The sequence below is a fragment of the Sprattus sprattus genome, assembly GCF_963457725.1.
Source record: "Sprattus sprattus genome assembly, chromosome: 6".
NCBI lineage: Eukaryota > Metazoa > Chordata > Actinopteri > Clupeiformes > Clupeidae > Sprattus > Sprattus sprattus.
Window position 1 is genome coordinate 29,384,284 of NC_137925.1, and position 27,950 is coordinate 29,412,233.

General features: G+C 41.6%; 1 protein-coding gene across 1 annotated transcript; it reads left to right on the top strand.

Moving 5' to 3' along the window:
• Nucleotides 1-811: 811 nt before the first annotated feature.
• Nucleotides 812-27,597, top strand: fam199x (family with sequence similarity 199, X-linked). The gene is made up of 7 exons (XM_080841206.1): nucleotides 812-878; nucleotides 5,385-5,571; nucleotides 5,771-5,990; nucleotides 11,874-12,026; nucleotides 12,262-12,423; nucleotides 13,663-13,932; nucleotides 25,849-27,597. The coding sequence occupies exons 2-7, from the start codon at nucleotides 5,405-5,407 to the stop codon at nucleotides 26,020-26,022; spliced, it is 1,146 nt and encodes a 381-aa protein (XP_080697332.1). The 5' UTR covers nucleotides 812-878; nucleotides 5,385-5,404; the 3' UTR covers nucleotides 26,023-27,597.
• Nucleotides 27,598-27,950: the final 353 nt, after the last annotated feature.

Sequence of the window (27,950 nt, forward strand, 5' to 3'; positions counted from 1 at the left end):
GAACAGCTCGTTCTCGCCTGAGATCCATTCCATCATCAGCATACCAGAAGTAGTGAGTCATAAGAATGTTTAATTTTCTAATGTATGACCAGGGGCCGATATTTCAAAACTTGTAATCCAGATCAGAATGATCCGGATGACCAAATCCCCCTGTTCTCATCCACGGATCAACCTGATCTATCCCGGTATTTCAAAACTTTGCCAGATTGGATCAGAGTGATCTCGATACCGGCAGATTGGGATGTCCAAATCCGTCCCGCCCCCTGGATCACAGACAGGAAACAGGAAAGGGAGCTAACTTTTTACCAGGAAAAGGAGAAGCTAGCTCAAACATCAGTGAATTACTGTATCAAACAAAAAACTTTGGGAGCAGTTACACCTAAACTCTTCAAACCTTTACATGTAATCTCCCTCAAATCCACCTCTGAGGTGGGATCAGGGTGATCCTGATTTTAAGGATCAAACTGATCCAGATTTCCCACTTAAATTTTGAAATACTCAACAGCAGTGTTTAATCCAGATCAAAGGCAGGATTGGATTCCCAAATCTGAATCTGAATCTTCAGGATCAGATTTGCTTTGAAATACCCGTTTTTAGGATCTGATCAGGATTTAATCCAATCCAGGAGGATTAATCCTGTCGGATCATTTTGAAATACCGGCCCCAGGACATTTTGAGTGGAAATAACATTGAACCTGGAAACAACAGAGTCAAGCAATCCTCCGTAGACTCCAACACAGTAGGTGGCAGTATGTACTCCTTCAGTTGGTGTGCAACTAGTCAAACCCATCGAACAAGAAGGGAAAGCAGTACCAGAAGGAGTTAGCAGCTGTGCTGTCTAGTTACATACATCGCCAGCAGACTACAATTAAACGAAGGTTTGTCATCGATTGATTTATATAGTTGGTCATCTACATAAATCTACTGTTAATTGGGCTACGAATCATGGTTTGTATTACGCTGTGTTTTTACCCCCATCAGGAAATTTCCTATTTCCCTCCTGAAATGGGAATTTACGCGATTGAGATAGGGAATATGTAATGTATGCTGTCCATAAGCACTTGTTGGCTGGTTAGTAGGTGAAACGCTGTCCTCTTGGTTTTACATTTTAAACTCAGAAGCTTGCTTAATAATCGCAGAAAACGAGATAACTTTTTGTTCTTGTTTTGTAACCCCAATCGCCGCCATGTTGTATTGACGTCACGGTATTTTAAAGCATGAGGGCTATTCGATTATACCACAGAATAGAATGTGCACCTCCGTGGTGCTGCACCTTAAAGCCACGCCTACCAGCGCAGTGAACCAAAAGTGCTCTACTTAACCCGACCAGAAAATAAGGCCTTGGTGGTGCACGACAGCATAATCATGATCATGGACTAGCTCCTTAAACTTTGACTGATCACGTGACAGTGGTGCTCTTAGCTGCATGCTAGTTTTTCTCTGTGCATAAAGTGGTGTAGCCATAAAAAAAATTGCAGCTCAGCCCGGTGCAGCTCAGCGGTGACCAGTCAAATACGCCAATATTAACGTGGGCCTCTGGTTCGTACGTCTTCGGCTTCCCCGCATTGGTCAGGACGGAATTCAGTGCAATCACAAAACAGTCACGAATGGAAAACGGTGGAAAAACGGGCTGCCTGAAGTGTGTACAAATCGTAGCACCTTTAAGACTTGTATCTGCTTTAACCTCACATTTACTTAGGTTAAGGGTAAAGCAGATACAACTTAACAATACCCTGCTGCCATGAATACCATGGTGATTAATGCTGACTTAAAGGTATGTTATGAAATGTAATGTTACTCATTAAGCCACTTTTTCAGTATGGTATTGATATTCTAGTACTGACCCAGTTTAACAATCCCAGAATGTTCAGAGAACTTCCCCACTTTTTACCTTGTAACCTCCCTAGGAAATTCCCACTCATCATAATGCAGACCTCTTTAAAGGTTCTGGGGATGTTATTTGGGCACTTCTAGGGAACATTCAGGACGCTATGGGAAGGGTTGCGGACCATTACTGTAGGACGTTACACTCTCTGACGTTTGTGACTTCTCACATACAGCCCCTCCAGTTTATGTCTAAGGACTAAGTCTGAATCTAAAAAAAAAACCTCTAGCCAAGATTAATAGTTTTTGGGGTGCAGCTACCAGACTAACACTCTTCTTCCGGTGCTTTGGGGCACCAACCACAGCCTTGTGCAGTCAGTGAGAGGCCTAAGAGAAAATAGCCTCCAATCACAATGCAGTGCTCTCCATTCAAGCCCAATTGAGTGGCTGCATCCACATTTTCTACTGTCTGTTCCGTATGAAGTTGAACCACAAAAGGAGAGCATATTTTGCCCATATAAGAGTTCCATTTCTAAGCAATTTCCCCGCAATGGGAAAATAACAAAACTTTGGGTTTTTTCAACCTGGGCCTTTTTTGGGTCCGACTATTTCACAAAGGGGCAATTAATGATTGAAATCCGTCCAGTATTGAATTTAAATGTTAACACTGTAACACGGATTTGTACAATGGTCTAATGCAAATAGATTAAACAGATCAAAGTGTGGCTTGTCAATAGTATCCCTTTCTTAACCACATCGATTTAGGTAGATGGGAGATACACTTGTATTAATGCCGTTAGCAAAATTCACGTGTAATAGCAGCAAGGTAAAAGGAAGAAAATCTTGGAAAAAAGCTGGAGAGCTGCTGCACTCAGCTCCCTCACTCGCTGCGCCATGGCAACCCATTCAGTTATTAAATATTGCCGGTTGTGTCAGGTGTTCTGGCTGGTCTAAAAAATTACGTGGCTAAGTAAGACCGCAAAAAACTATCCACATGTAGGTAGAGCAGCACACTATCCCAATAGAAACAACTTAGCACAGTAGAAAAAGGTAAGTCACGAAAAAGGAGCCATGTCATACATTTAAATTGTTGTTGCTGTTAAAGGGGTTCAGCCTGAGGTCGTGATGCGATCACGTGGGACAATGACATCATCAGGTTGTGTAAACCCGTGCACACGAACACTAGCCCCCGTACAGATTCAAATCTACTCATTTTCTACCCCCAATTCGAATCTTAGGATACCTTGTGCGGATAGAGAGTGTTCGTCTTAACGATAGGGCTATCTGTATTAGTTTCATTTCAGACGCAGAGAAACTCGGCTCCGTGTAAACTTGGCCTAAGTGTTGAGTAAAGTTAACATAAGACTGTGGTCAGTACGCAAAATGAAGTGGTTCCATAGATAAGTACGCCAACGACCAGTCGCTCATATGCGAAAGGGCTTCTTTTTCAATCAGTATTTTCTTTTGCACTATGTAAGAGTATGGATTGCAATGTCTCTCTCACTGTCCCCATGGAGCTGTGTAAGTACTGCACTGATTCCATAGTCTTCACACAAAATCATAATGCTTCTGGAAACTAAAACAATGTTAACTTTAAAATGGTTGTTGCATTGACTGCAAGTGACTGACCTAGTAGAACAGTTGGGTAGCTAAGTGAGCGGAGGAGCTAGTTTGGTAGCAGTCGTTCCACTTCATAAAAGAGCTGTATTCTTTCGGATTTTGCTACGAGGATTTGTATCTACCCCTGTCATTTCATTATTTACATCAACATTTGGTGAATGTAAATTGTTTGTAGAGGCAAATGATCTTTCATTGTAGAGGAGTCACTCCTTTAGTCTCCAAATTTGCAGATCGCTGAATGAGACAAGAGGTTCACCATGGGCAAAAATGCACAACAAGTCCACCTGTTCAGATCAGACATGACTACTATTCTCTGAGCCCACCTAAACCGCTGGAAACATCAGGAACCTGAGTGGCTTTTCTTCAGGTTTCCTCAAACAAAAGCCAATTTACTAGCTTTTACATTACGCTGACTACAATACTCTAAAATGGAACTAAATTAATTGACAGCAGAAAAATATAGTTTAAGACCGTTTAAATATCATTGAAGTAGGCTACTTCATTTATAATCTACTTGTACATTCTTTGTACATTCTTTGTGCATTTTAACCTTGCATGTCAGAGCCAAACCTCATGAACATTGAGAAGATGCTCTTTAAAGTTTCAACAAAGCATGTAGCAGATTTCAAGCCATTATTGTTAGTATGTGCACTTTAAATGCAGGAACAATGGTCATCCCTAAAAAAAAATCACAGAGCAATAAATACATTTATTACCAACGCTTCCAAACTAATTTTGTACATCCGGAATTAATTAGCTAACCAATCAATTACTTTTAATGTGAAAACTCGATGTGGATGATGGCCAAATTGTTAATGTATTTATATTTTCCTTGTGTGTCTCTCTCTCTCAGTATCGTTATCGTTATTTAGAGGCTAGCTAATGTTAAACAGCTACGTACAATGATTTTACCTGTTGTCTGTCTATGTTGGCGAAGCTTGTTCCTTTAGGCCACAATGTTTACTTCAGGGACAAAACATTCAGTGCCTTTAGTGCATTGTCATATTAAGTCCCTGTAGCAAAGGTTTGCCAATGCAATGCATGAGCATGGTGCGCTTTCTCCCTTCTGCAGGCTCTCTCAGACAGCACCAGAATAAGTATGAAACATTCATCACCAAGCTTAAGCTCATTCATAGCCACTTAAGTTGGACTTGCATTTGAATGATTGCGAACATGATGTGTAGTAACTCATGATGTGTAGTTTTCTATCTGGGCTATGTATGTATTGATGGTGTAGTTCAGACCTGGGCAAAGTGCGGCCCCAGGGCCATTTGTGGCCCCTTGGCTGGCCCTGACCAGCCCTCGGAGGTCAATGGTAAATTAGGAATCAAACATTAAATGATACAAATGTATATTACAAATCATTTGTATACTTATACTATTGCATTGGAAGCTTGCTCTCGTGTGTGTGTGTGTGTGTGTGTGTGTGTGTGTGTGTCACAGTGTGTGCCATGTGTATTGCTCGTCTGGGCAAACCTTTAATACTGCAAAAACATGCTCATTTTTTCATACTGAATTGAGTTCAGCCTATTGGTCTGGCCCTCCACAACAGTCCCACTCTCTCATGTGGCCCCTTGGGGAAATGAATTGCCCACCCCTGGTGCAGTTACTCATGATGTCTAGTTTTCTATCTGGGCTATATACAGTATGTATTGATTGTGAAGCCTCCACAGTACAACATGTGTTGATGCCTATAAGTATATCTTTTTTTTATATTAAAATGTATGCATATATGAAAAAGTATGCCTACTGTAATGTTTATTATTAGGTATTTTAACATGACATATTGCACAGAAGTAAAGAAATAAGCTTTGATTTTTAGTAGCAATACATTGACATTTGTGTACATGTTTTTTTGTGTAATAAAACTAAGTTAACAATTATCATTCATTTTTGCTAAAGTGATTTATTTCGTTTTTTTTTTTGCTTTTTCATTCCAGTGCTAACTGAGCTGTTCCTGATGTCTGAAGCCCTTTACGAGAAGTTTCTAACGCCTGAGGAACCCTACCCGTTTCTGTCCCAGAGGGTCAACTTAAGTGACGATGGCGTACTGGACATAAGCGAGTTTGAATGCCAGTTGTCGTCTTGCCATCGCACAAATCCACTGCGTCGTTTTAACACCAATAGGTAATGAAGGGTTAATGCAGTCAATCAGCACAAATGTCTTCGTAAAAAAAACTGTGAAAATGCGATGCCTGCATGAGATTAACTTCCAACAGTTAGGCGGCTACCATTGCCATGAGTGAATATATTGTGTGTTGTCCAATTAGTTCCATTTATTCCTCTGGTAAGTTATTTGCTGAAAGTGTTGATTTTTTTTTAACAGATGGAACCTGACGTCTTGCGGCACAAGTGTGGCAAGTTCAGAATGCAGCGAGGAGTTGTTCTCCTCCGTGTCAGTGGGGGACCAGGATGACAGCTTCTCTCTGCTAGATGACCAAGAGTTTACCTCCTATGATCTGTTCCCAGAAGGCAGCGTCTGCAGCGACGTGTCATCTTCCATCAGTACATACTGGGACTGGTCGGATAGTGAGTTTGAATGGCAGGTATGGAGATGGTCAGCAACCTTAATATTTAAAGCGCCAATTTAGTTTGTAATGAGAAAATTCAGTTTACAGTGCCTTGCATAAGTATTCACCCTCTTGGATGTTTTACCCTTTTATAAATCAGTCATGGTCAATATAAGTTGGCTTTTTGGACAAAAAAAAAAATACAAAATAGCCCTCCTTAATGTCAAAGTGAAAACAGATTTCTACACAGTTATGTAAATTAAATAAAAATATGTAATGAAATTAAGTGATTGCATAAGTATTCACCCCCTTTAAATAGACTGACCTAATTCAACAGAGGTCCAGCCAATTGGTGCTAGAAGTCTCACAATTAGTGAAATGAGGATCAGTATGTAGTGAATGTGACTCAACTGTAGTATAACGGTACTGTAATGGCACATCTGTGTCCCAAAAGTTCGTTGTACCACCTTTGCAGCTTGTCCAACAACCAGTATTTGAATCACTCGACTGAAACCAAGTTTCCTTTCATGATGTTTACTTAAAGAACTGAAAAAATACATTTACATGAGAAATTAAAGGGCTCGGTACAGATAGGTCAAAAAACTGTGTTGCTTCCACCGTATCCAGCTGCAATCTGACCTTGAAAGTGCATACGGCAATGTTAATATTACGCATTACGTAGTGGAAGCCAAATTTACATTTCACAATAAAAGTATGCTTTTATCCATCTTTTTATACTAAATTAAATTAAGCATTTTTAAACATTTTTAATATAAATTATTATTCTACATGAATTCCCCATTAACTGGCTCTTACAGACACCTGTCTCAGTATTCCTGGCTACTGTTACAACATGAAGACCAAAGATCACTCTAAGCAACTCAGAGAAAAGTTATTGACAAGTATAGGTCAGGGGAAGGATACAAAAAAATGTCCAAGGCACTTAGCATCCCCTGAAATTCTGTTCAATTCATCATCAAGAAATGGAAGGAATATGGCACATGTGTAAATCTGCCTAGATCAGGCCGTCCTTACAAACTGAGTGACCATGCAAGAAGGAGACTAGTAAGAGAGGCCACCAAGAAACCTATGACTATTCTGAAGAAGTTTCAAGCTTCAGCAGCTGGTATGGGAGAGAGACTTCATACAACAACTGTTGCCTGGGTTCTTCACCAATCAAAGCTTCATGGAAGAGAGCCACTGTTGAAAAAAATGCTCCACTTTGGTCTCAACAAACCACAGAACCTTCTTCCACTTGACCATGAAGACATGCCGTTTGGCAAACTGTAGTTGTCAAGTTGTCTTGAGGTTTTTTTTTTTGTACTTTTCCCCAAAAAGGACTGAATCATTTACATGGAGGTGTGAGTAACTGGATTCCACTCAATACTGATTGACTGAGTCCCAGGCAGTAGCTACGTTTCCACTCTTTCTTTTCTTTTTCTTTTCAATTTAGCAGCATTTGATCATCTGCCATTTGTTGTCATCAGCCATTAATCATTAGCCATTGGGTAAAAAACCTTTAAAGACAAACATAGACATAGAACACACATCAGTACACACACCAGTACACAAACACCATCATGTGCAAATGCTGAACTCAATAGGTTCACTTATTAGCTCAAATATAAATTATGTTAAAAAAATATACTTTGGAATGTTTAAAAGTTCAGTTTTTTTACCCATTTAAGTGTACACAAATCAAAGTGCAAAAAGAACAAGCCAACCGCAGCAGTTTTATTTTACAAGTGCTTGTAGTTTTAAAAATCACAACTTCTTCTCCTCCCCGCATACAAACAAAAGCTGAAACAGGTCAGACCAGTTATCAGGACAGTCCATCAATGGTGTGATGAGAGTGTGGAGGCTCTCCAGGACTGCTTTGACACCACTGACTGGCTGATGTTTCGTGAGGCTGCAGATGGAGACATCAATGAGTATACAGACAGTGTTACCAGCTACATTCATCACTGCATTGAGGAGGTGGTTCCCAAGAGGGCTGTCCGGTCTTTCCCTAATCAGAAGCCCTGGGTTGATACAGCGGTCCAGGCCAGCCTGAGAGCCAGGTCTGTCGCCTTTAACTCAGGGGATCCTGATCAGTACAGGAAGGCCAGATATGAACTCTTTAGGGCCATAAAATCTGCAAAAAGGACTTATAGGACCAGGGTGGAGTCCAGTTACCATGGCTCTGATCCCAGGCGCATGTGGAGTGGATTAAAAGCCATCACAGACTACAAAGGGAGGGGTTTGCAGTGACACTCAGTCCTCTGCATTACATCCAGACGAGCTGAATACCTTCTATGCTCGCTTTGAAAAGGCCAGTGACCCCCCTGCAGTGAAGCTACCTGATGACCTAGACAGCGGCATGCCTACTCTGTCTGTAGCGGAGGTGAGGCAGTGCCTCAAAAAGGTCAACCCTCGCAAGGCCCCAGGTCCCGATAGCATATCAGGTAGGGCCCTCAGGGGCTGTGCTGATCAGCTAGCAGGGGTCTTCAGCGACATCTTCAACCTCTCCCTCAGCCTGTCTGTACTCCCCACCTGCTTCAAGAGGACAACCATCATCCCTGTGCCTAAGAACACCAAGGCCAGCAGCATGAATGACTATCGCCCGATAGCACTGACCTCTGTCATCATGAAGTGCTTCGAGCGGCTGGTCAAATCATTCATCTGCTCCTCACTGCCACCCACCCTGGACCCTATGCAGTTCGCATATCGATCCAACAGGTCTACAGACGACGCCATCGCCCTGACAGTGCACACCGCCCTCTCCCACCTGGAAAAGGGGAACTCGTATGTGAGGATGCTGTTCATTGACTACAGTTCGGCATTCAACACCATCATCCCCTCCAGACTCGTCTCTAAGCTTGTGGACCTGGGACTAAACACCTCCTTCTGCAAATGGATCTACAGCTTCCTGACGGGGAGGCCACAGGTGGTGAGACTCGGTGACCGCACGTCAGCCACAATGATCACAAACACTGGCGCCCCCCAGGGCTGTGTGCTTAGCCCTCTCCTGTTCTCCTTGTTCACCCACGACTGTGCGGCAATGCACAGCTCCAACCTCATCGGGAAGTTTGCTGATGACACAACCATCGTAGGCCTCATCACTAACAATGATGAGTCAGCCTACAGAGAGGAGGTTGACACCCTAACAACTTGGTGTCAGGAAAATAACCTCTCTCTCATCATCAGTAAAACTAAGGAGATGATTGTGGACTTTAGGAGACGGCAGGGGGTGGAGCATACACCCCTTCACATAAATGGATCTGAAGTGGAAAAGGTCAGCTGCTTCAAGTTCCTCGGGGTAAACATCAGCAATGATCTCACCTGGTCTGCCCACACTGATAAGGTGGTCAAAGCTGCCCGGAAACGCCTCTTCTTCCTGAGGAGACTCAGGAAGTTTGGCATGAATCCAGACATCCTCACCAACTTCTATAGATGCACTATAGAAAGCATCTTGACTGGTAGCATCTCAGTGTGGTTTGGGAGCTGCACAGCCATGGACCGTAAGGCCCTACGCAGTGTGGTCAGATCCGCTGAGTTCATCATCGGCAGGAAACTCCCTTCCCTTCAGGACATCTACCTCACAAGATGCCTCCGAAGAGCTGGCAGGATCCTAAAAGACTGTCACCACCCATCCTTCAGACTGTTCACCCTGTTGCCTTCTGGGAGAAGGTTCCGAAGTATCCGGTCTCGCACCCGCAGACTGGAGAACAGTTTCTACCCTAAGGCCATCAGACTCCTAAATGAACAATAATGCACTCTCATCACTTTACACTCACTCACTTTCACTGCTGTTTGCACTACATTTGCAATATTGCACCACCCACACACTTGAAGTGTCTTTGTCTCTGTGTTCAGGTTATTATGTGTATAATATGTTCAGTATTGCAAAAAGTATTATGTAGGTATGTTTATCTGTTTAGTATCTGTTTAGTATGTGTATTTATGTTAGTATTTGTATTTATGTTTAGTATCTATATTGTATATTTATTGTTTATCTAGTAGGTCTACTACTGTCTTTTCATATGTTGATCTAATGTTCAGTACTTATTGTTAAGTTATGTTATGTTATATCATTTTGGAGTACTTATATGTTTATATGTTATATCTTGTTATGTTATGGAAGTGTGGTATGGTGTCCTGTCATAAGAATAAGAACAGTCGCTGCAGTTCCACTCTATTTATAGCGCAAACAACGATGCAGGAGCAGCGGCAGACTTCGATGGAAGAAAGATTTAAAGTTAATTTCTTACCGGCTGCCTCTCCAGACTTCGTAAACTCTCTCGTACCTCCTTGGAGCTCAATTAGACACCTGTTATTCTTGTGGCTGCGTCGCGTGTATGACGTTGTCTCGTTGGGGTGGAATGGAACTTTGAGTTTTAATGGGTTTCAGCTGCTTTGTCTGCCCGCTCCCGATTTAAAGTGAAAGTCACTACCAATTTTTTATCAGTTTTTCCCAGTGTATTTTCTTAAAACCTCAAAGTGAAATTTAAAACACAGTTTGACTCGACAGTAGTTGATACTTTTTTTCAACAGTGGCTCTCTTCCATAAAGCTTTGATTGGTGAAGAACTCAGGCAACAGTTGTTGTATGCAGAGTTTCTCCAATCTCAACTGCTGAAGCTTGAAATTCCTTCAGAGTAGTCATAGGTCTATTGGTGGCCTCTCTTACTAGTCTCCTTCTTGCAGGGTCACTCAGTTTGTTAGGACGGCCTGATGTAGGCAGATTTACACATGTGCCATAATCCATCTATTTCTTGATGATGGATTTAACAGAATTCCAGGGGATGTTTAGTGCCTTTTCAACAACCTTTTCTCTGAGTTGCTTAGAGTGATCTTGCGTCTTCATGGTGTAACAATAGCCAGGAATACTGATTACTGAATACTGACCAGCGAATGGACCTTCCAGACACAGGTGTCGTTATACTACAATCACTTGAGACACATTCACTGCACACTGATCCCCATTTCACTAATTGTGAGACTTAAAGCACCAATTGGCTGGACCTCTGTTGAATTAGGTCAGTCTATTTAAAGGGGGGGAATACTTATGCAATCACTTATTTTCATTACATATTTTTATTTAATTGACATAACGGTGTAGAAATCTGTTTTCACTTTGACATTAAAAAGGGCTTTTTTGTGATTTTTTTTTTTTTTTTTTTCCAAAAAGCCAACTTATATTGAGCATGACTGATTTATAAAAGCAATAAAAGGGAAAAACATCCAAGGGGGTGAATACTTATGCAAGGCACTGTATTTCTTATGTAGTGTGACTTACTAACACAGCCACTCACTGTGCAATACTGTGCCACCATAACACCAAAGGACAACAGTTAGCATAGTAGCAAGCTTTTAGCAGTGCTGATGTTGGTATTTGCAATGTTTTACATGCCTTTAAAGTTGTTTGCTTGATGTCAGCCCATCACTTCATATATGTACTTCAATGCAGCATTCCAAATAGTATTTTACAAATTAGCTAGTATGCTTTATAAGTGTCCTGTTCTTTATTGAAAGGCTGATTTTGAACTGCCCTGGTGCTGATGTCTTACTAGACTGAAATTACATTTGAACTGGATATACATTGGGTTCCTTTTGGGGTCCAAAAGTCTTAGTATTTTGTCTTCTTTTACATTTTTGAAATACAATTTCAATTTTCATTTTTTTTTTGCATTTTGCATTTCTTGAAGAAAAAACTAGTTTGTATTAAGATGATGCATGATACAAACATGAGGTGTCAGATTTGAGTTCATCACAAAACATTCATGAGATTCACAGTAGGGTTGGCACTCCTGGAAGAAGAGCACAGTGATGTTTGTCCTGTATGTTGTATGACAGGGTTGGCACTTCTGGATGCAGAGCACAATGATGTCGCTCCTGCAGTATGACAATGTGAACTCCCATTATGCATTTCATGTTTTAGTTGCCCGGAAGTGACATCGCCAGTGGAAGTGACGTGCTGTCTGACATCATCCCCAGCGTACCAAGCTCACCTTGTCTGGTCTCTAAGAGAAGAAGCAAACTTCATAGGAACCTGGATGACCTTCCCTGGAGTGCTATGACTAATGATGAACAGGTTGAACTATCCTAAACTACACAAAGCATGCAATTATGTATATAACTCTGTGGATCACAGATATGTGTTCAAAAGCTGAAGTTCACAGTGCCAACATTTTCTGACAATACTTCTAAACACTACACCCAGCAACACTTCTTTGAGATCACAAATAATTTCCTTTGCAAAAACAAGCCTAAAAGTACTCTCAATTGGGTAGATGTAAGAAGCTTTCTCTGGTCTTCTGTTTTTCTAGGTGGAATATATTGAGTACCTGAGCCGGAAGGTGAGCACTGAGATGGGGCTTCGAGAGCAACTGGATATTATAAAGATTATTGACCCAATGGCACAGATATCTCCCACCGACAGTGAGTTCATCATTGAGCTCAATCGTCTAACGGATGAAAAGCTGAAACAGGTAAGGATCCTGCAATCTCAAACCAATGAGAACTGCATTGATGAGCCATTTTGATTAACAAAATCACAAACCATCACAAACCTGATCACAAACCAACTTAAGCAGAGCAATGCAGAACAACAACAATCTAACTTAAGCACTTAAACAGAATCTTCCAAAAGTCTTATTTCCGTGAGTTGCAGTTAAAACCGATACAGCAGGAAGTGAGGTATCTCAATAGAGCTTTGATTTGTTTAAACTGGCAGATAAATGGTGGGGATGGGTAGGTGTAGGCAGAGGGTTTCTGCAGGTAGATCAGGTGGAGAGACTACAGCAGCATCCCACAGCGGAGACGGCCTAGACTAGGAGGTGAAGAAAAGAGATTAAGTGAGTGGGCAGAGCTCGGCTGCCTAATACTCGTGTAATTAATGGTTATGGTGAGGAACAATGTTTTCACAGCCATCTGCTTGACCCCCACATCACCCTTACCGTAGATATATTTGTGTATCTTGCCAGGAGCTACATTAGGCTGTAAAGCTATTAGAGTATCCATGGAACAAATCCCCTTTCCTCTTGATTTAAAATGATTTCGTTTTCATTGCCTTCACTAGTTAAAGGTGTATAATTCCAGCAGCCGTGGCCTACTGGTAAGGGTTTCGGGCTGGTAACCGGAGGGTGGTTGGTTCGATCCCCGACCAGTAGGAAAAATGTGGGCGGTGGAAGTGGTAGAGCACTGCTCTCCCATGCCCACATCCACGGCTGAGGTGCCCTTGAGCAAGGCACCTAACCCCAATCACTGCTCCCCGGGCGCTCAAAAGCAGCTCACTGAGCCGGGTTAGTGTGCTTCACTGTGTGTATCGCTGTCAGTATCACTACCCTGGATGGGTAAAATGCAGAGATAAAAATTCAGAGTGTGTGTGTGTCACTATCTCTGCCGTAAAACAGTCACTAGTCACTAGGGCTCATTTTCCATTTCATTTCCATTTCCATTCCATATGTCTGCCACATTTTGAACAGAAGCTCTACCGTTTTGAAAAACTATATAGGAATAGATGAAAACTATCCACAGTTAAGTTCATAGTCCACTCATATTGTTGTATGGATGCAGTGAGAAAAAGGGAATGGTCTGCTGAGACCTATAAAATGAATTATAAAAAAACTCAGTGTTGCTTGTACTGGTCTCACTTGTGCTGATGCGTAAAGGCACGGAAAGCACTATTGGTCTTATTAGAAGAAGCAAATGTTGCCTGTATTTTGCAGGTGCGGAGCTACATCTGTGATCATGGACCACGTCAGCGCCACAGCAGTCTACGGGAGGGCTGGAAGCGGGGTTTGACCAACACTGGAAGCATCAGTGGTGTGAGCAGCACCACCAGTGGCCAGAGTAATACCAGTAGTAGCAATGCCAGCATGGTGAGCACTGGCAGCAGTGTGACCTCCGCTGGTTCTAACTTCACCAACAACTCCATCAGCCGGGCACACAGTGAAGGAAACCTGCCCACTGCAGCTGAGCGCATCCGTGACTCCAAGGTTTGATGAGCTGCTCCTTCAACCAAACATTAGAATACATCAGTCTGTAACTGACTCTGTAAACACCTTTTTCAATTTCACATGTAAAGAGATATTTTTTGCATTTGTGGATTCATTTCTACAAGTGAAGTGGGGTTGCACATATGTGGTCGCGTCCTGTCGGTTTGTGAGTCATGTGACATTTGTGACTTCCCTCCTATTTATTTGTAGCCAGACGATGTCATCCTCATAATTCTAGTCAGAATGTGAGTCTGATACTGCTCCATTGAGCTGTGATTATTCAATGTCTGTAGCACATATTTTAATTTTGATTTTTATTAGAACAATATTTGTGTTCGGATATGTCTGGGTGGCTGGCACAGCAGGTGATGGGTTTGTTGACGCGATTACTTTTGGCTATAGGATGCACTGAAGAGGAGGGTCTTAAGTCTTGATTTGAATATAGGCACGGTGTCTGCATCTCTGATGGAGGCAGGGAGATTGTTTCAGAGGAGAGGGGCTCGGTAGCTAAAGGCTCTGCCTCCTATTGTGGTTTTTGATATTCTTGGAATTACCAGGAGGCCTGCACTCTGGGAACGGAGCAGCCTTGGAGGGCAATAGGGGACGACTAATTCCTTAAGGTAGTTTGGAGCCAGGTCGTTTAGGGCTTTTTTATGTGAGCAGGAGTACTTTGAAATCGATTCTACTTTTGTCGCGGAGCCAATGCAAAGAAGCGAGTACCGGTGTGATGTGTTCATATTTTTTAGTTCTGGTGAGTGTACGAGCAGCAGCGTTCTGTATACAGTGGGGAAAATAAGTATTTGAACCCCTGCCGACTTCGCAAGTTTGGCCACTTGCAAAGAAATGTGTGATCTAGAATTGTAATGGTAGGTGTATTTTAACAGTGAGAAACAGAATATCAACAAAAAAATCCAGAAAACTGCATTTTATAAGATTTATGACTTTATTTGCATTTGATGCAAAAAATAAGTATTTGAACCCCCAAGCAAACAGCAATAATCCTGGCTCCCAATGGCCAGTTATGTGCCCAAAAAGCACACCGATTAGTCCTCATTAGGTCTAACAAGGTATACCTGATCTCAACTGATGACCTGTATAAAAGAAACCTGTCCAAAGAATCATACTTCACACCTTCAACCTCACCACCATGGGCAAGACCAAAGAGCTGTCCAAGGACGTCAGAGATAAGATTGTAGACCTGCACAAGGCTGGAATGGGCTAAAAAACCACCGGCAAGCAGCTTGGTGAGAAGCAGATAACTATTGGTGCGATTATTCATAAATGGAAGCAACACCAAACAACTGTCACCCGCTCTAGGTCTGGGGCTCCATGCAAGATATCCCCTCGTGCGGAATCAGTGATCATTCGGAAGGTGCAGAATAACCCCAGAACTACACAGGGGGAGCTTGTGAATGATCTCAAGGCAGCTGGGACCAGAGTCACCAAGAAAACCATTGGCAACACACCACGCCGTCATTTTTTGAAGTACTGCAGCACTCGCAAGGTCCCCCTGCTCAAGGAAGCGCATGTACAGGGCCATCTGAAGTTTACCATTGCACACTTGAATGATTCTAGGGAGGATTGGGGGACAGAATGTGGTCAGATGATACCAAAATCAAGCTCTTTGGCATCAACTCGACTTGCCGTGTTTGACAGGGGGGGGAATGCTGAATATGACCCCAAGAGTACATCATACCCACCATCAAGCATGGCGGTGGAAACATTATGCTTTGGGGCTGTTTCTCTGCCAAGGGTACAGGACGACTCCACCGCATCAAGGGGACTATGGATGGGGCCATGTAACGTGGAATATTGGGCTTGAACCTCATTCCCTCATTCCCTCCCATTGAAAACACAACCTTAAAGATTTGGAGAGGATCTGGAAAGAGGAGTGGACCAAAATCCCTCCTGAGATGTTTGTAAACCTGGTGACCAACTACAAGAAACGTCTGACGTCTGTGCTTGCCAATAAGGGTTATTCCACCAAGTACTAAGTCATTTTTGTCAGTCAGTTTTGGGGGTTCAAATACTTATTTTTTGGATCAAATGCAAATAAAGTCATAAATGTTATAAAATGCATTTTTCTGGATTTTTTTGTTGATATTCTGTTTCTCACTGTTAATATACACCTACCATTACAATTATAGATCACACATTTCTTTGCAAGTGGCCAAACTTGTGAAATCGCAAGGGGTTCAAATACTTATTTTCCCCACTGTAAGTGTAGGTGGAATGGGTACCATTCTCATATGAGAGTACCAGATTATGTAGGTATCTTACCCAGTGAGCAGGCGCCGGGTGAATGTGGGTGCAATTGTGTATGAATTGTGATATTGTCTCCACGAGGGCCACCAAGACACACTGGTGCTGTCCTTGCAACAGCAACAATATGTTGGTAATCTCACCCGATTGGACAGGGATCAACCATTCAACACAAAGGCAGATCAATTAAGTTGATAATCCACAAATCAGTCTCATTAAATATATCAGTCTCATAAAATATATTATACTATCAATTTGGAACTCTGATTAATAATTAAATTAATAACTACAAACAAAGTTACCTTATTAATAGTATGGTTGAAGGTCATTGGAGTTCTGAATAGAAGAGGTTGACAACGTCCATTCTTGTGTAACATTAAATAAACCAGCGTATATAAATCAAAGTATTTATTTACACAATGATAAGAGAATAACACATCTAGCTAAATGTATCTAACTAATGCATTGAAGGAGTATATGTATGTGTAAGGGAGAGAAGGAGTGTGTGTGTTTGCGAGCTATTAAACTCGGTGTTGCGCTTTTAGGAGTGCGCCTGAAAGTATGTGTGTGTGTCCCTTTGTCTGACCACGTAGTTCCGCGTGCATGTGTGTACGCGTTCGTGAACATACATGTGTGGTGTCAGCGCGAAGTTCGATTTTGTGCTTCGCGTGTGTGGCTATATGAAGGCCAATGTATTTGTAATCGTATGTGATTTAAGATGCCATGTTAAAGAAAGAGATGGTTAGTGATGCATGCAAGACTCGTGTGTCTGATAAGCAATCCTAACGATTTCCCTTAGATGGTGTGGCGAAGCCAACTACCAATTAACAATGAAAGTATATAACAGTTATGTTCGGTAAACAGTTCGGTAACAGAAACAATACATGAACAATGGCATATGTAAACAGTCCTATGCTTAGCCAGGTTGTGAATAACTAAATGATAGCTAGCTGCCCAGTCGATGATTTTACCAGTCCTTTGGAAAAGTGTTGTGCTGGCGTATCCGACGCTGAGGAGGCAGAGAAGAGATGATGCTGTCCGGAGATGGAGAAGTTGTCCTTGCTGCGAAGTCTTTGTTTCACTGCAGTTAAGTTCGGAGGAGTTGATCGCTCGGAATGTTGCAGTTTCCGTGAGTTCTGTTGTGCTTTGTCCCGGTTGCAGAGATAGCTAGTTAGCAGGTCTAATGTTAGCTGCTTTGCTAAACTTACTTTGTCTCAGTTAGCGGTCAGTGTTTGGCTAACGAGAGATTGTCTTTGTTGAGAACAAAAGAGTAGGCCTTCACCAGTTGATGGTGGAAGGACGGAGACGCTCCTTGGCCGACGCCAAGAGATAGAGAGGTGTGAGCTGGCCAACGCCAGAGTAGAGAGAGTGCGCAAAGAGATAGAATGTATGTTTAACGCAGCTTATAAGGGAAAAGGTGCGTCACGGTTTTACCACCTTGTTTTCAGCCAATTGCGGTCTCATGAAATGCAGATAACAAATTAGGTGATAAGGGAATTGTGGGTAATGAAGTCTTTTGTGGGACTACCGACATAAGTTGGAGGCTCTTTATTGTGTTGATGCTGCATCCGGACAGGAGAGCATTACAATAATCGAGGCGGGAAGTAATAAATGCGTGGATTAGTTTTTCTGCATCTTGGAGGGATAGGACCTTTCTAATTTTGGCAATATTGCGTAAATGAAAAAATTATGTCTTTGAGATCTGTTTTATGTGTGAGTCAAGTTACACCAAGGTTTTTGATGTTAGTGTTGGGTGTTGGGAAGCCATTGAGTGTGGGTAGAAGGGTAGATTGTGAAGTTCTCAGTTGATCGGGGCCTACAAGCATAACCTCAGTTTTATCAGAGTTGAGGAGCAGGAAGTTGTTAGCCATCCAAGATTTTACATCATGGAGGCAAGCTTCTATCTTGGGTAAATGTACAATTTCATCAGGTTTTATGGATAGGTAGAGTTGGGTGTCATCAGCATAGCAATGGAAGTTAATGCCATGTTTCCTTATGACAGCACCTAAGGGTAGGATATAAAGGGGAAAAAAGCAGTGGTCCATGGACAGAGCCTTGTGGAACACCGTAGCTTACTCTGGTGTGATTTGACGACTTCTCATGGACATGAACAAATTGATGGCGATCAGAGAGGTAAGATCTAAACCAAGTTAGGGCACAGCCTTTGATGCCAACGTGATGTTCAAGTCTCTGTAACAGGATATGATGATCTATAGTGTCGAAAGCAGCACTAAGGTCTAGGAGAACTAATATTGAGGTGCACCCTTGATCAGATGCGATTAGTAGGTCATTCAAGACTTTGACTAAGGCCGTTTCAGTGCTGTGGTGGGCCCTAAAACTGATTGGAAGGTTTCTTCAATTTTATTTTGTTGTAGAAAGGAAGTAAGTTGCTTAGCTACTAGTTTTTCAAGTATTTTTGACAAGAAAGGGAGGTTAGATATGGGTCTATAGTTAGCAAGATTATCGGGATCAAGGTTAGGTTTTTTAAGAGTCGGTTTTATCACTGCTATTTTGAATGATTGTGGGACGTATCCTGAAATTAGAGAATTATTCATTACATTAAGGCGAGACACGGCAGGCAAAAACATCGTTTTTTTCAGCAGTGGTCAATTTTAAGATTTTGAGCTAGTTTACTCCCTAAACATGTAATCTTTCATACTATCATAAAGAAAATATCCTTATTATACATTAATGTGTATATTTATTCACATTTTGTCTGTTCGAGGCGTCAGCATTCTCCTATGGTTTCCTGGAAAGTTAGCATTCTAACGTAACGTGCAGTATATCGGCTTTCTGATGCCTAACATGTTTGGTATCGTTGAAAAGCTAAGTTTCTCCCACACAACGCTATGTACTCCAAATAAGGACATTTCCTTTCCAGCAGTAACCAATGATGTTAGCAAAAACGGGGCTTTTAAACTAAAGACGCAATTTCATTGGTTTGCAGTGGTTTCTGATAATGTGATTCGTTCAGACGCATCACGTGATATGGCTTGATACTTCCTGGAATCTTTAAATGCGATTTTCTCAAAATGAGTTTTTTGTCATACTCCAAGGAAAAAATCTCCACTTCAGTTCAACCTATATATACCAAACTTTCCAGTCTTGTACCCAACTATATTATGAAGACATTTACAGAGGGATTTGTAAATATATTATTCCTAGCCTGAATTGTATAACATTATATCCCCAAAAACATGGCGAAAATCGACTATTGACTGTCTTTTCTGATTTACAGGAAAACAAAAGTAGATATCCATAAATCCCTCTGTAATTTTTTTCCCATCTAATATGACAACAAAAGGGAAAAGTAATTTTTAACCTGGCTTTAACCCATGATCATTATGCAAATTCGAGCATATTTAATGAGATAATGCATAATTTGCATATTCAAACATCAAAATACAAAAAACATTTTTTTCTCATCTAAACAGGAGTAATCAACTGAGAAAGTTTCATGGTGATACCTATTATTTAAGATTTTTACCCCATTCACCTGTAGTGTCTCGCCTAATAAGGGAAGTGCATGTTTAAGTAATTTTGTGGGGATAGGGTCTAGTTGATGATTTAGATGAAAGGATCAAGGAGTTTAGTTCAGGGAGGTCGGTAGGTGCGAAGAATTCAAGGAGAGCACCCGGTTGAGGGGGTGTTGCCATGGCGCATTTTGGAAGGGGTGTAGGGTCACAGAGGGAGAAGAAACTATGAATTTGTTCTCTTATTTTAAGGATTTTATTATTGAATAAGGTCATGAAATCATTACCACTAAAGTAGGGATGCACCGATACCACTTTTTTACAAACCGATACGAGTACGAGTATTTTTATTTGTGTACTTGCCGATATACCGAGTACCGATACTGATACTTCCAAGATTTGGTTTCCATGAAAGATTTTATTTTATCCTCTGCAGGTTATGTCAAGCCTATAGTACAACATTAACAGAAGGCTATCCCAAGCCAAAAATAAACAGAGCTTTCTGGTTTAAACAAAAAAAAAAGAGTCAATATCATCACAGACAAAATGTCAATATAGACAGATGGCAATTTAATTTGCTGCATAGTTAACAACACAGTCTGCTTAACAAAAAGTGAACAGAACTATCCTGAATAAGAACATGAGCACAGTTCAGTTACAAAAGGATCAACAACTCTCTTCCTCCCCTTCTCTCTCTCTCTCTCTCTGTCTGTGTGCGTGCACGTTTTTTTCTTTTGAAAGACGTCAGTAAAGATTGGTTGCTTTGGTCTCTTGCGCCACTGGCATGAGTGAACTTTGTGTGCTTAGCACTATGGTGCGTCTTCAGATGTTTAATCAAATTGCTTGTGTCAAACGAAGTACTTTCCTTTCCGCCCCTCGACCCTGTAACAGTGCAGATCTTACACTGTGCCTTACTCCTGTCATAATTTATCTTAAAATGAGTCCAAATCGCCGTTAAGGCAGCACAACGTTATAGCGATTTCTTACTAGAGTTTAATGTTGACAATGAACTGGGCTATGTTCTTGCAGCCAAATTGACACATGCCTGATGTTTGACTGTGTTAGGGAAGTTGTTTGCAACCTAGCCAACATAGCTATCACAATAACATTGCAAATAAGTTAACGCAAGAGCACTTAATATTAGCATCAGGCGGAAAAACGAAAAAAAAAAAAACGTAATACTAGCATCAATGTCCAAGAGTGTTAAAACAACCTTGCTAACATCACTAACGGGATGTCTTGCTAGCGGCTACTTGCTAGCGGGTGTTTATGACAAACTAGCAAGTCAACAAGATTCCTGAAACACAAGACAAGGCAGACGTCCTCTTTTACCCTCACATGTCCTCCTTTCGAGACCTAAATGCGTCCGGGTAAAAGAGGAGAAAACAAATACATTCCCGTCCCCGTCAATCAACCGTAGCAAATGGCAATAATATGTTTTAGGCGCAGCGTCGCTAAAGACAGTAGGCTAGCCCCTATACTTTGCCTATGTAACAGCAGTTCTAAGTTAACTGCAAAACATAAAATAGCCGAAGATAGCACTTACCTTTACTGGTGGTCGTACGTGTTAAGTTTAAAATCTCTAGCGAAACCGTAAGCTTACGCAAGCCACCTCCATACATCGTATCCAAGCTGTCTTGAATTGATTTAAACTGCAAGTTCAACCTCAACTTATCTGTCTGCAATACCACTCTCGGCCTCTATGCAACTCGGCGCTCTCACACCTGGCAGGCATAGACAGTAGAGGAGAAGAAAACACACGCGTTAAGACGCAACACTGGGTATCGGTTTTTGGTATCGGTAATTTAAAACGAGTACGAGTATGTTAACGAAGTATCGACCCGATACTGGTATCGGTATCGGTGCATCCCTACACTAAAGATTATGGGAACCGAATGTTCGATTGTGTTGTGTTTTTTTGTTAGCCTAGAAATAGTGTTAAATAGGAACTTTTGGGTTGATTATGGGGCGTGTTTTAACAAAAAATGCCTCTTCGCTCAATTGGATACCTAGAACTAATCAGAGCAACGTAGTATGACCATCTGATACATTAAACTTTTACCGGATCCCGTAGGAAGGACAGCAAAAACATCTTTTCGATCGACAAATGCCTTGATCGCGTTTTTCTGTTACTCTTTCAAAATGAATGCGCTGTCAATATCTTCTAAAACAGACTTGAATCCCCACATTTCAGCTCTCCAGCGGCAGCCATGTTTGTTGAAAACTAATTCAACTCAAGCGTTGGTGACGTAGTTGATTACGTTACGGTTGATCATCTGTCCATCATCGTATAAATTCGTACCGCAGCTGATCTGTACAAAAATATCCACAAATATGAGGTGCAGTTCCTTGCTCCACCATAGGTGTTGACATTCTCTCACATGAGATGAGGGAACTACCGAGCATCTGCATCTGTGCAACAGCAGGCAACAAGAAGGCCAGCAGTCTGGCTTCGCCCATGAGGTGAATGCAGAGACAAGCATCTTTATTTAACCCAATCGTCTTGATTCAGGATTGGGTTCATCATTGTCATCCCCAGGTGAGTGTGCTGTGCTGTGCTGTGCTGTGCTGTGCTGTGCTGTGCTGTGCTGTGCTGTGCTGTGCTGTGCTTGCTGCTTTCCTGTTAGCAAGTTGTGAACAAGCTAGTTGACGTTGTATCATTTAGTTCAGATACAGAGACAATTGTATGTGAGGCATGGATAGCAGCCATAGATGCCAACGGCTGTAAACTTGCATGGCCAATGTTAATGGGTAACCATCAATTTGGGAAACAGATAAGGAGATACTTTTAGATAGTCAATTAACAGTAGGCAATATGGCCATTTAATCAGTATTAATATTTTTGTGTTAAGAATCCCGAAGTTGGTAGTCATCCAAGCTTTAATATCTTGCATATGTCTTTGGTAACTATACAATTCCACCAGGTTTCATGGATAGGTAAAGTTGTGTGTCATCAGCATAGCAATGGAAGGTAAAGCCATTTTTCCTTATGAAAGCACCAAAGGGTAGCATGTACAAGGAGAAGAGCAAGGGTCCCAGCACTGAGCCTTGGGGAACACCATACACACACTGGTGCGATTGGATGACTTATTATGGACATGAACAAATTGATGACAATCAGTAAAACCTAAACCAGGATAGGGCACAGCCTTTCATGCGAACATGAACGGATCCTTGTAGAATGCAAGCATGAAACGAGAAGTCATCAAAATGAAGCATACTTTTAAACAACTCTGCTGTAAATATGACTTTTAGCTTTTTAACGTATTGTATGACCACTGTCCTTTTTTTATCAAAGTTGAAGGACACCTCCATGGAGGACATTGACTGGGAGAAGCGCGGACATCCACACAAGCCTGCTTTGGAGTTGTTTTGCCAGAAATTGCCATCCCCCTGATTGACCAACAAATGGAAGTGCTTAGGGTGGCAGTAAATCCCCTCCAACACTCAGACTGTAATGGTGTTTAGATATTTGTCCAGTGCCTGGTGTATGATGAGAACACCTTTAAATTAGACGTAACGCAAAGCGTTACAAAATATGACCGCCGAACTGTTCAGTAGGTTTTAACACAGAATGAGTCATGGTTGTCAGTGTGTTTGTGTGTTTTTATGTGTTTTGTGTGTGTAAATTGGTTTGTGTTTCATTTTATGTATTAAAGGAATTATTTGTGATAGATTTTGATGATTTGGTAATGTAATGTTTTGTGTACTACTTTTTTGTGGATTGTTTTGGTATATTTTCCTTTTGCAATGTAGCTTGTTAAAACAGGTCACATAAAGAGGTGTGGAAACAAAGTTTCCAACCACCAACAGGCGGCGCTATACGTGATATCAGTCAGGCATATGTACAGGCATATGTACGGGTTCGGGCCAGCGTCCACCCTAAGACATTTTCTCTGGATCAAACAATGTTCGCAAGAGTTATAAGAGACTTTGTGTTTTGTGGCAAGCACTGGCAAGTTGGCAAAGTTTGAGGGTCTGCCATGCCCACACCTTCCGACTAATGAGAAAATCCAATATAACTTTAAGTCGCCCATGGCTGAAAAGTAACCTGACCACATTTCAAGGCGTTACCATTAAATTTGTCGAAGAAGTTCGATCAGATGCAAGGTGTGCAAACGCTGTCAAAGCGCATGTTCCACTCAAAATGGCCGACTTCCTGTGGACCTGCCACCATGGCGTTGAGAGACTTTTTGGTGCGTCCAAGCATGATAAGAACAAGAACAATTTGGCCCTCCAAGGCCCTACGGTTCTCGGGATATTCGAAGAAAACTGTGTCGCACCACCTACAGGCCAGTTGGTGTATAATCATATAAATCAATTTATTGCATGCCCCCCCGTGAACGGAATTCCACGAAACTTAACGTGCAGTCAGAAGGTGTCATAATGATCCCACACTTCCGATTTCGTGCAGTTCTGGCCTTGTCAACTTACAATTAAAATGTTTTACAACACTCCATTTTTGCTTTTTCATTTGTAACTAGGTGGCGCTCTACATGAAATAAGTGGTAGTGGAATGGTTGACGTGGTCTCTTAAGACCAACATAAAAAAAATGTGGTCCTCCTAAGCCCTACGGTTTTCGACTTATTCACAGAAAACTGAATCGCCCCACCCTCTCTAAAACGGGTCCAGTCCGACGGGGGTGCAACGGATCAAAACGAAACTCCATGGTTCCACGCTCATCTAGTGGGGCTACATGCCCACCAAATTTCGTGCACCTCGGTGTTTCAGTGTCCGGGAATCGTTGACAGAAAATCGGCAAACAGAAAAAAACAGAAAAAAAACTCACTAAACCTATGTGACCGCCGCTCTGCGCTGCTGGCGGCGGTCATAATAACAGTTGAAAAATGTGGGCAAAATTGTGGCACAATTTGGTCATAAGGTGTTGACAACAATTTGAAACAATAAAAAGTTGTGTTTGTGCTAACATCGCGCGCACAAGCCCGCCTGCAACATTCTTCCAGAAACTCGTCCTCAACTTTTTACTATTTATTACTAGGTCATTTACTTACTTTTTTGATTATATTTAAGTATGGAAACGTTGTGTACTGTCTTACTGTACTTGTCTTGTGTACTTTCTTCAAGTTGTATTTAAATAATCTTATAATTAGAACACATTAATATGCATAACCTTTACATTGTACTTCAATGCATTCATTAAAAAGTGTTTTACTTTTTAATACCAAAAAGTGCACAAGTGCAATTCCTTTAAGCACACTTTATTCATTACATTGCATGCAAAGCTATCCGCTGAAAGGTGCTCGACTTTGTCTGTCACTTCCTGGATGAATCCAGTCTGCACATGCAGATGCTAAGGTGTTTCGTCACCTCGTGAGGGAATGGGAGTTAGTAACTGCACCTTTTATTTGCTCAGCTGTTCAATACTAATTAGGACAAAATTCCACAAATAGGAGGGAAGTCACACATGTCACATGACCCAAAAAACTTGTTTCAACTACTGAAATAGAGCCACACTTTACATGTGAAAATAAACTGTGTGTTTACAGTGGTGCATTTGCAATGCACTCTGTGTTTTTGTCGATCACTTCACACTACACATCATAATCATATTTGTGAATTTGTATCTATTTCTGTGGTACAAATTGTAAAAACAAAATCAAGTCACAAATGTCATACAGCCCACAAATTGACAGGAAGTGATAGTGAAATATGTTTGGATAATGGTACACATTTGAGGATTGTCAAAAGTAATTAAGTACAATTAAAATGTCAATATGTCCAGCAAGATGTTGGTTCTCAGCATTTGTCCATGTCAATCCAAACTTAGTTCAGTAATTGTACCTGGCCATCTCAGACCACATGAGGAGTGTCATCAACAGAGGGCTGTCATCATGTGTTGAGTCCTTACCAAAAACAGCTTTTGGAAAGGTTTCTCCACAGAGTACTGTAGTTTGGGGAATTAATAATTTTGCGCATGGACATTTGAGCTACTGGTTAAAATTGCTAAATGCAAAAGCTTTATCAAAGTGATCTAGGATATTTTTTCATTGACCTGTCTGCAAATCACTACAGGGTCTTGTTGAGGATGAATCATTTCAAGTTCAGCTGTAGATAACCTGCCCATATAGCCTCGACTTATTGGTTAGATAAAAGTGCTGACAATTACCGGGGAACTCAACCCCAGTTGTGTGACAATTTTCTTTTTTTCTTTCCCGCCAGAAACGCTCAAAACAAAGGAAACTTCAGCAAAAGGCCCTGCGAAAACGGCAGCTTAAGGAACAACGTCAGGCACGTAAGGAGCGTCTCAGTGGCCTCTTTCTTAATGAGGAAGTGCTGTCTCTCAATGTGACGGAGGATGAGGACCACCCTGACGATGTAGATGTCCTTATGTGACAAGAGTCAAGCCATCAGTGCTCCCTCCATGCCTAGAGCACTAGCAGTTCCCCACTATACACAAACACATTTCCCTTGTTCCCCTTGTGGCCTGCCCAAGCCTTTCACCTTCCTCTTGTATGTTTTTAACTGCTAGACATTAAGGCCGAATCTCGATTCTTCCCCTTGCCCCTTTTGCTTTGTCTTGTCTTTGTCTTAACCCTAGCACTTGCAAGTGTAAGGGCCAAGGGCTGAGATCTTTCCCTTATGAAATGAGACGCCACTCGGTTTCGGGTACGTCATGCGTGACTGTATGAGCTATGAAACTAGCGATTTAAAAAAAGTCTAATGAAGAACATGGTTGCAAATATATATGTATACAACTGTGTAGAGCAGGGGTCCCCAACCTTTTTTGCACCACGGACCGGTTTAACAAGGCAATTTTTTTCACGGACCGGCTTCAAGGTGTAATTTTTCACCACTTGTAAATCATGTCATCCATTCATATTGATGTGAAGGCAAGCGCGAGTTTGATAGAATGGAGTCTATAAAAGCTAACATTAACGTGAAGTGGCGTTAACTTGCGACCAACACCATTGTATTGCGAATGTTAAGTGCATGAAAAATACAACTCACCATAACGCTGAATCAGTGCTTGGTCTCCCTGTGCCGAAGCAGTTTTGAAGGCTTCATTGGCTTATTTGCTAGCTTTGTCGCCACATATTATAGGCTACAGAGCAGACTTGTTGCATGAGAATCACCTGTTGCGATAAACCCGTATTTTTAGTATGACTTCTAGTATTGTCTGTTAAAATAAGCTTTATGTTTTGGAGGCCGTAGGCTCCTTATTGGGCCTTTTCAAAATAAGCTCTCCAAAGATTTTAGTTTTGTAGGCTACTCATTTTCGCTAGTTTGCGGGATTCTTTTTGAGTGATGTATCACTTGAACGAGACAAGCGTCTTGACGTGACAAGAGGCACAGGCGAATGATACGTCCTAGAAAATCCGGTCATTTTTCAAAATAAAACACCTATCAGACGCTAATAATGAATACAGCGGAAATTATATAAATTATTTATTCTTTCTGTGCGGCCCGGTAACAAATGCCTCACGGACCGGTACCGGGCCGCGGCCCGGTGGTTGGGGACCACTGGTGTAGAGCACGAAACAAGACTGTCGTCATTTTTAAATTAATTATAAGCCAAAAATACTTACATGTAGTGTATGTAGCATGATAGCTGGCAAGCTACCATATAAGCCAATGGAGTGGTGGTATACGCGCTAATTGTATCCTAAAACTACCGTTTGAAAGCTTCAGTTAAGACCTACAATACTATGCATCGTTCAAGTAGCACATTTCAGATCAAACCGAGACATTTTAAACATATAAAAAGTTGTGTAGATAGCTTTATTCATGTAAAATATTCCTCACTTCAAGCAGCCATGTTTTTTTGAAAATTCCCGAGCTGGTTTCGCGGTGTGCTCTGGGATAGCCCTTGGAGGAGCAAGGTAGCTCTCCGATCATCTCAAAAACGAGGGCCATACACCCCTTAATCTTACCCCTTAATCTTGATCAAATTGGGTACTAGCTCTCACATGAACGCGCAACTTCAAGGGTAAGGGGGAAGATAAGGGGTAAGGGGAAGTATTGAGATTGGGCCTAATACTGACCAGGAAGTATTTGGGGGGGGGGGGGGCTCTTAAGATTCAGATTGTCCATATTTACAGCCGCTGCCCTTAACTCGTCAGTATAATTGTTGCATATGCCTTTACAAAACCAACAGGGACATAGAGGGAATACTGACACTTTTCGAATGCATCAGAAGCAATGACGACTTGACTCAGTATATAAGCATTACCCCAAACGCTGTCAAAGCATGAGGAATGAAGTTGCATTCTCTTCTCCAATGTGTAATCTGCATCTTAGGTAACAACATGCTTACTCCACAG

Bases quoted from the DNA above. Each gene is read 5' to 3' on its own strand.
- fam199x (XM_080841206.1), top strand. From the start codon at position 5,405: ATGTCTGAAGCCCTTTACGAGAAGTTTCTAACGCCTGAGGAACCCTAC. The intron at 5,991-11,873 runs GTATGGAGATGG...TTCATGTTTTAG, and splicing joins ATAGTGAGTTTGAATGGCAG to TTGCCCGGAAGTGACATCGC. The intron at 12,424-13,662 runs GTAAGGATCCTG...TGTATTTTGCAG, and splicing joins CGGATGAAAAGCTGAAACAG to GTGCGGAGCTACATCTGTGA.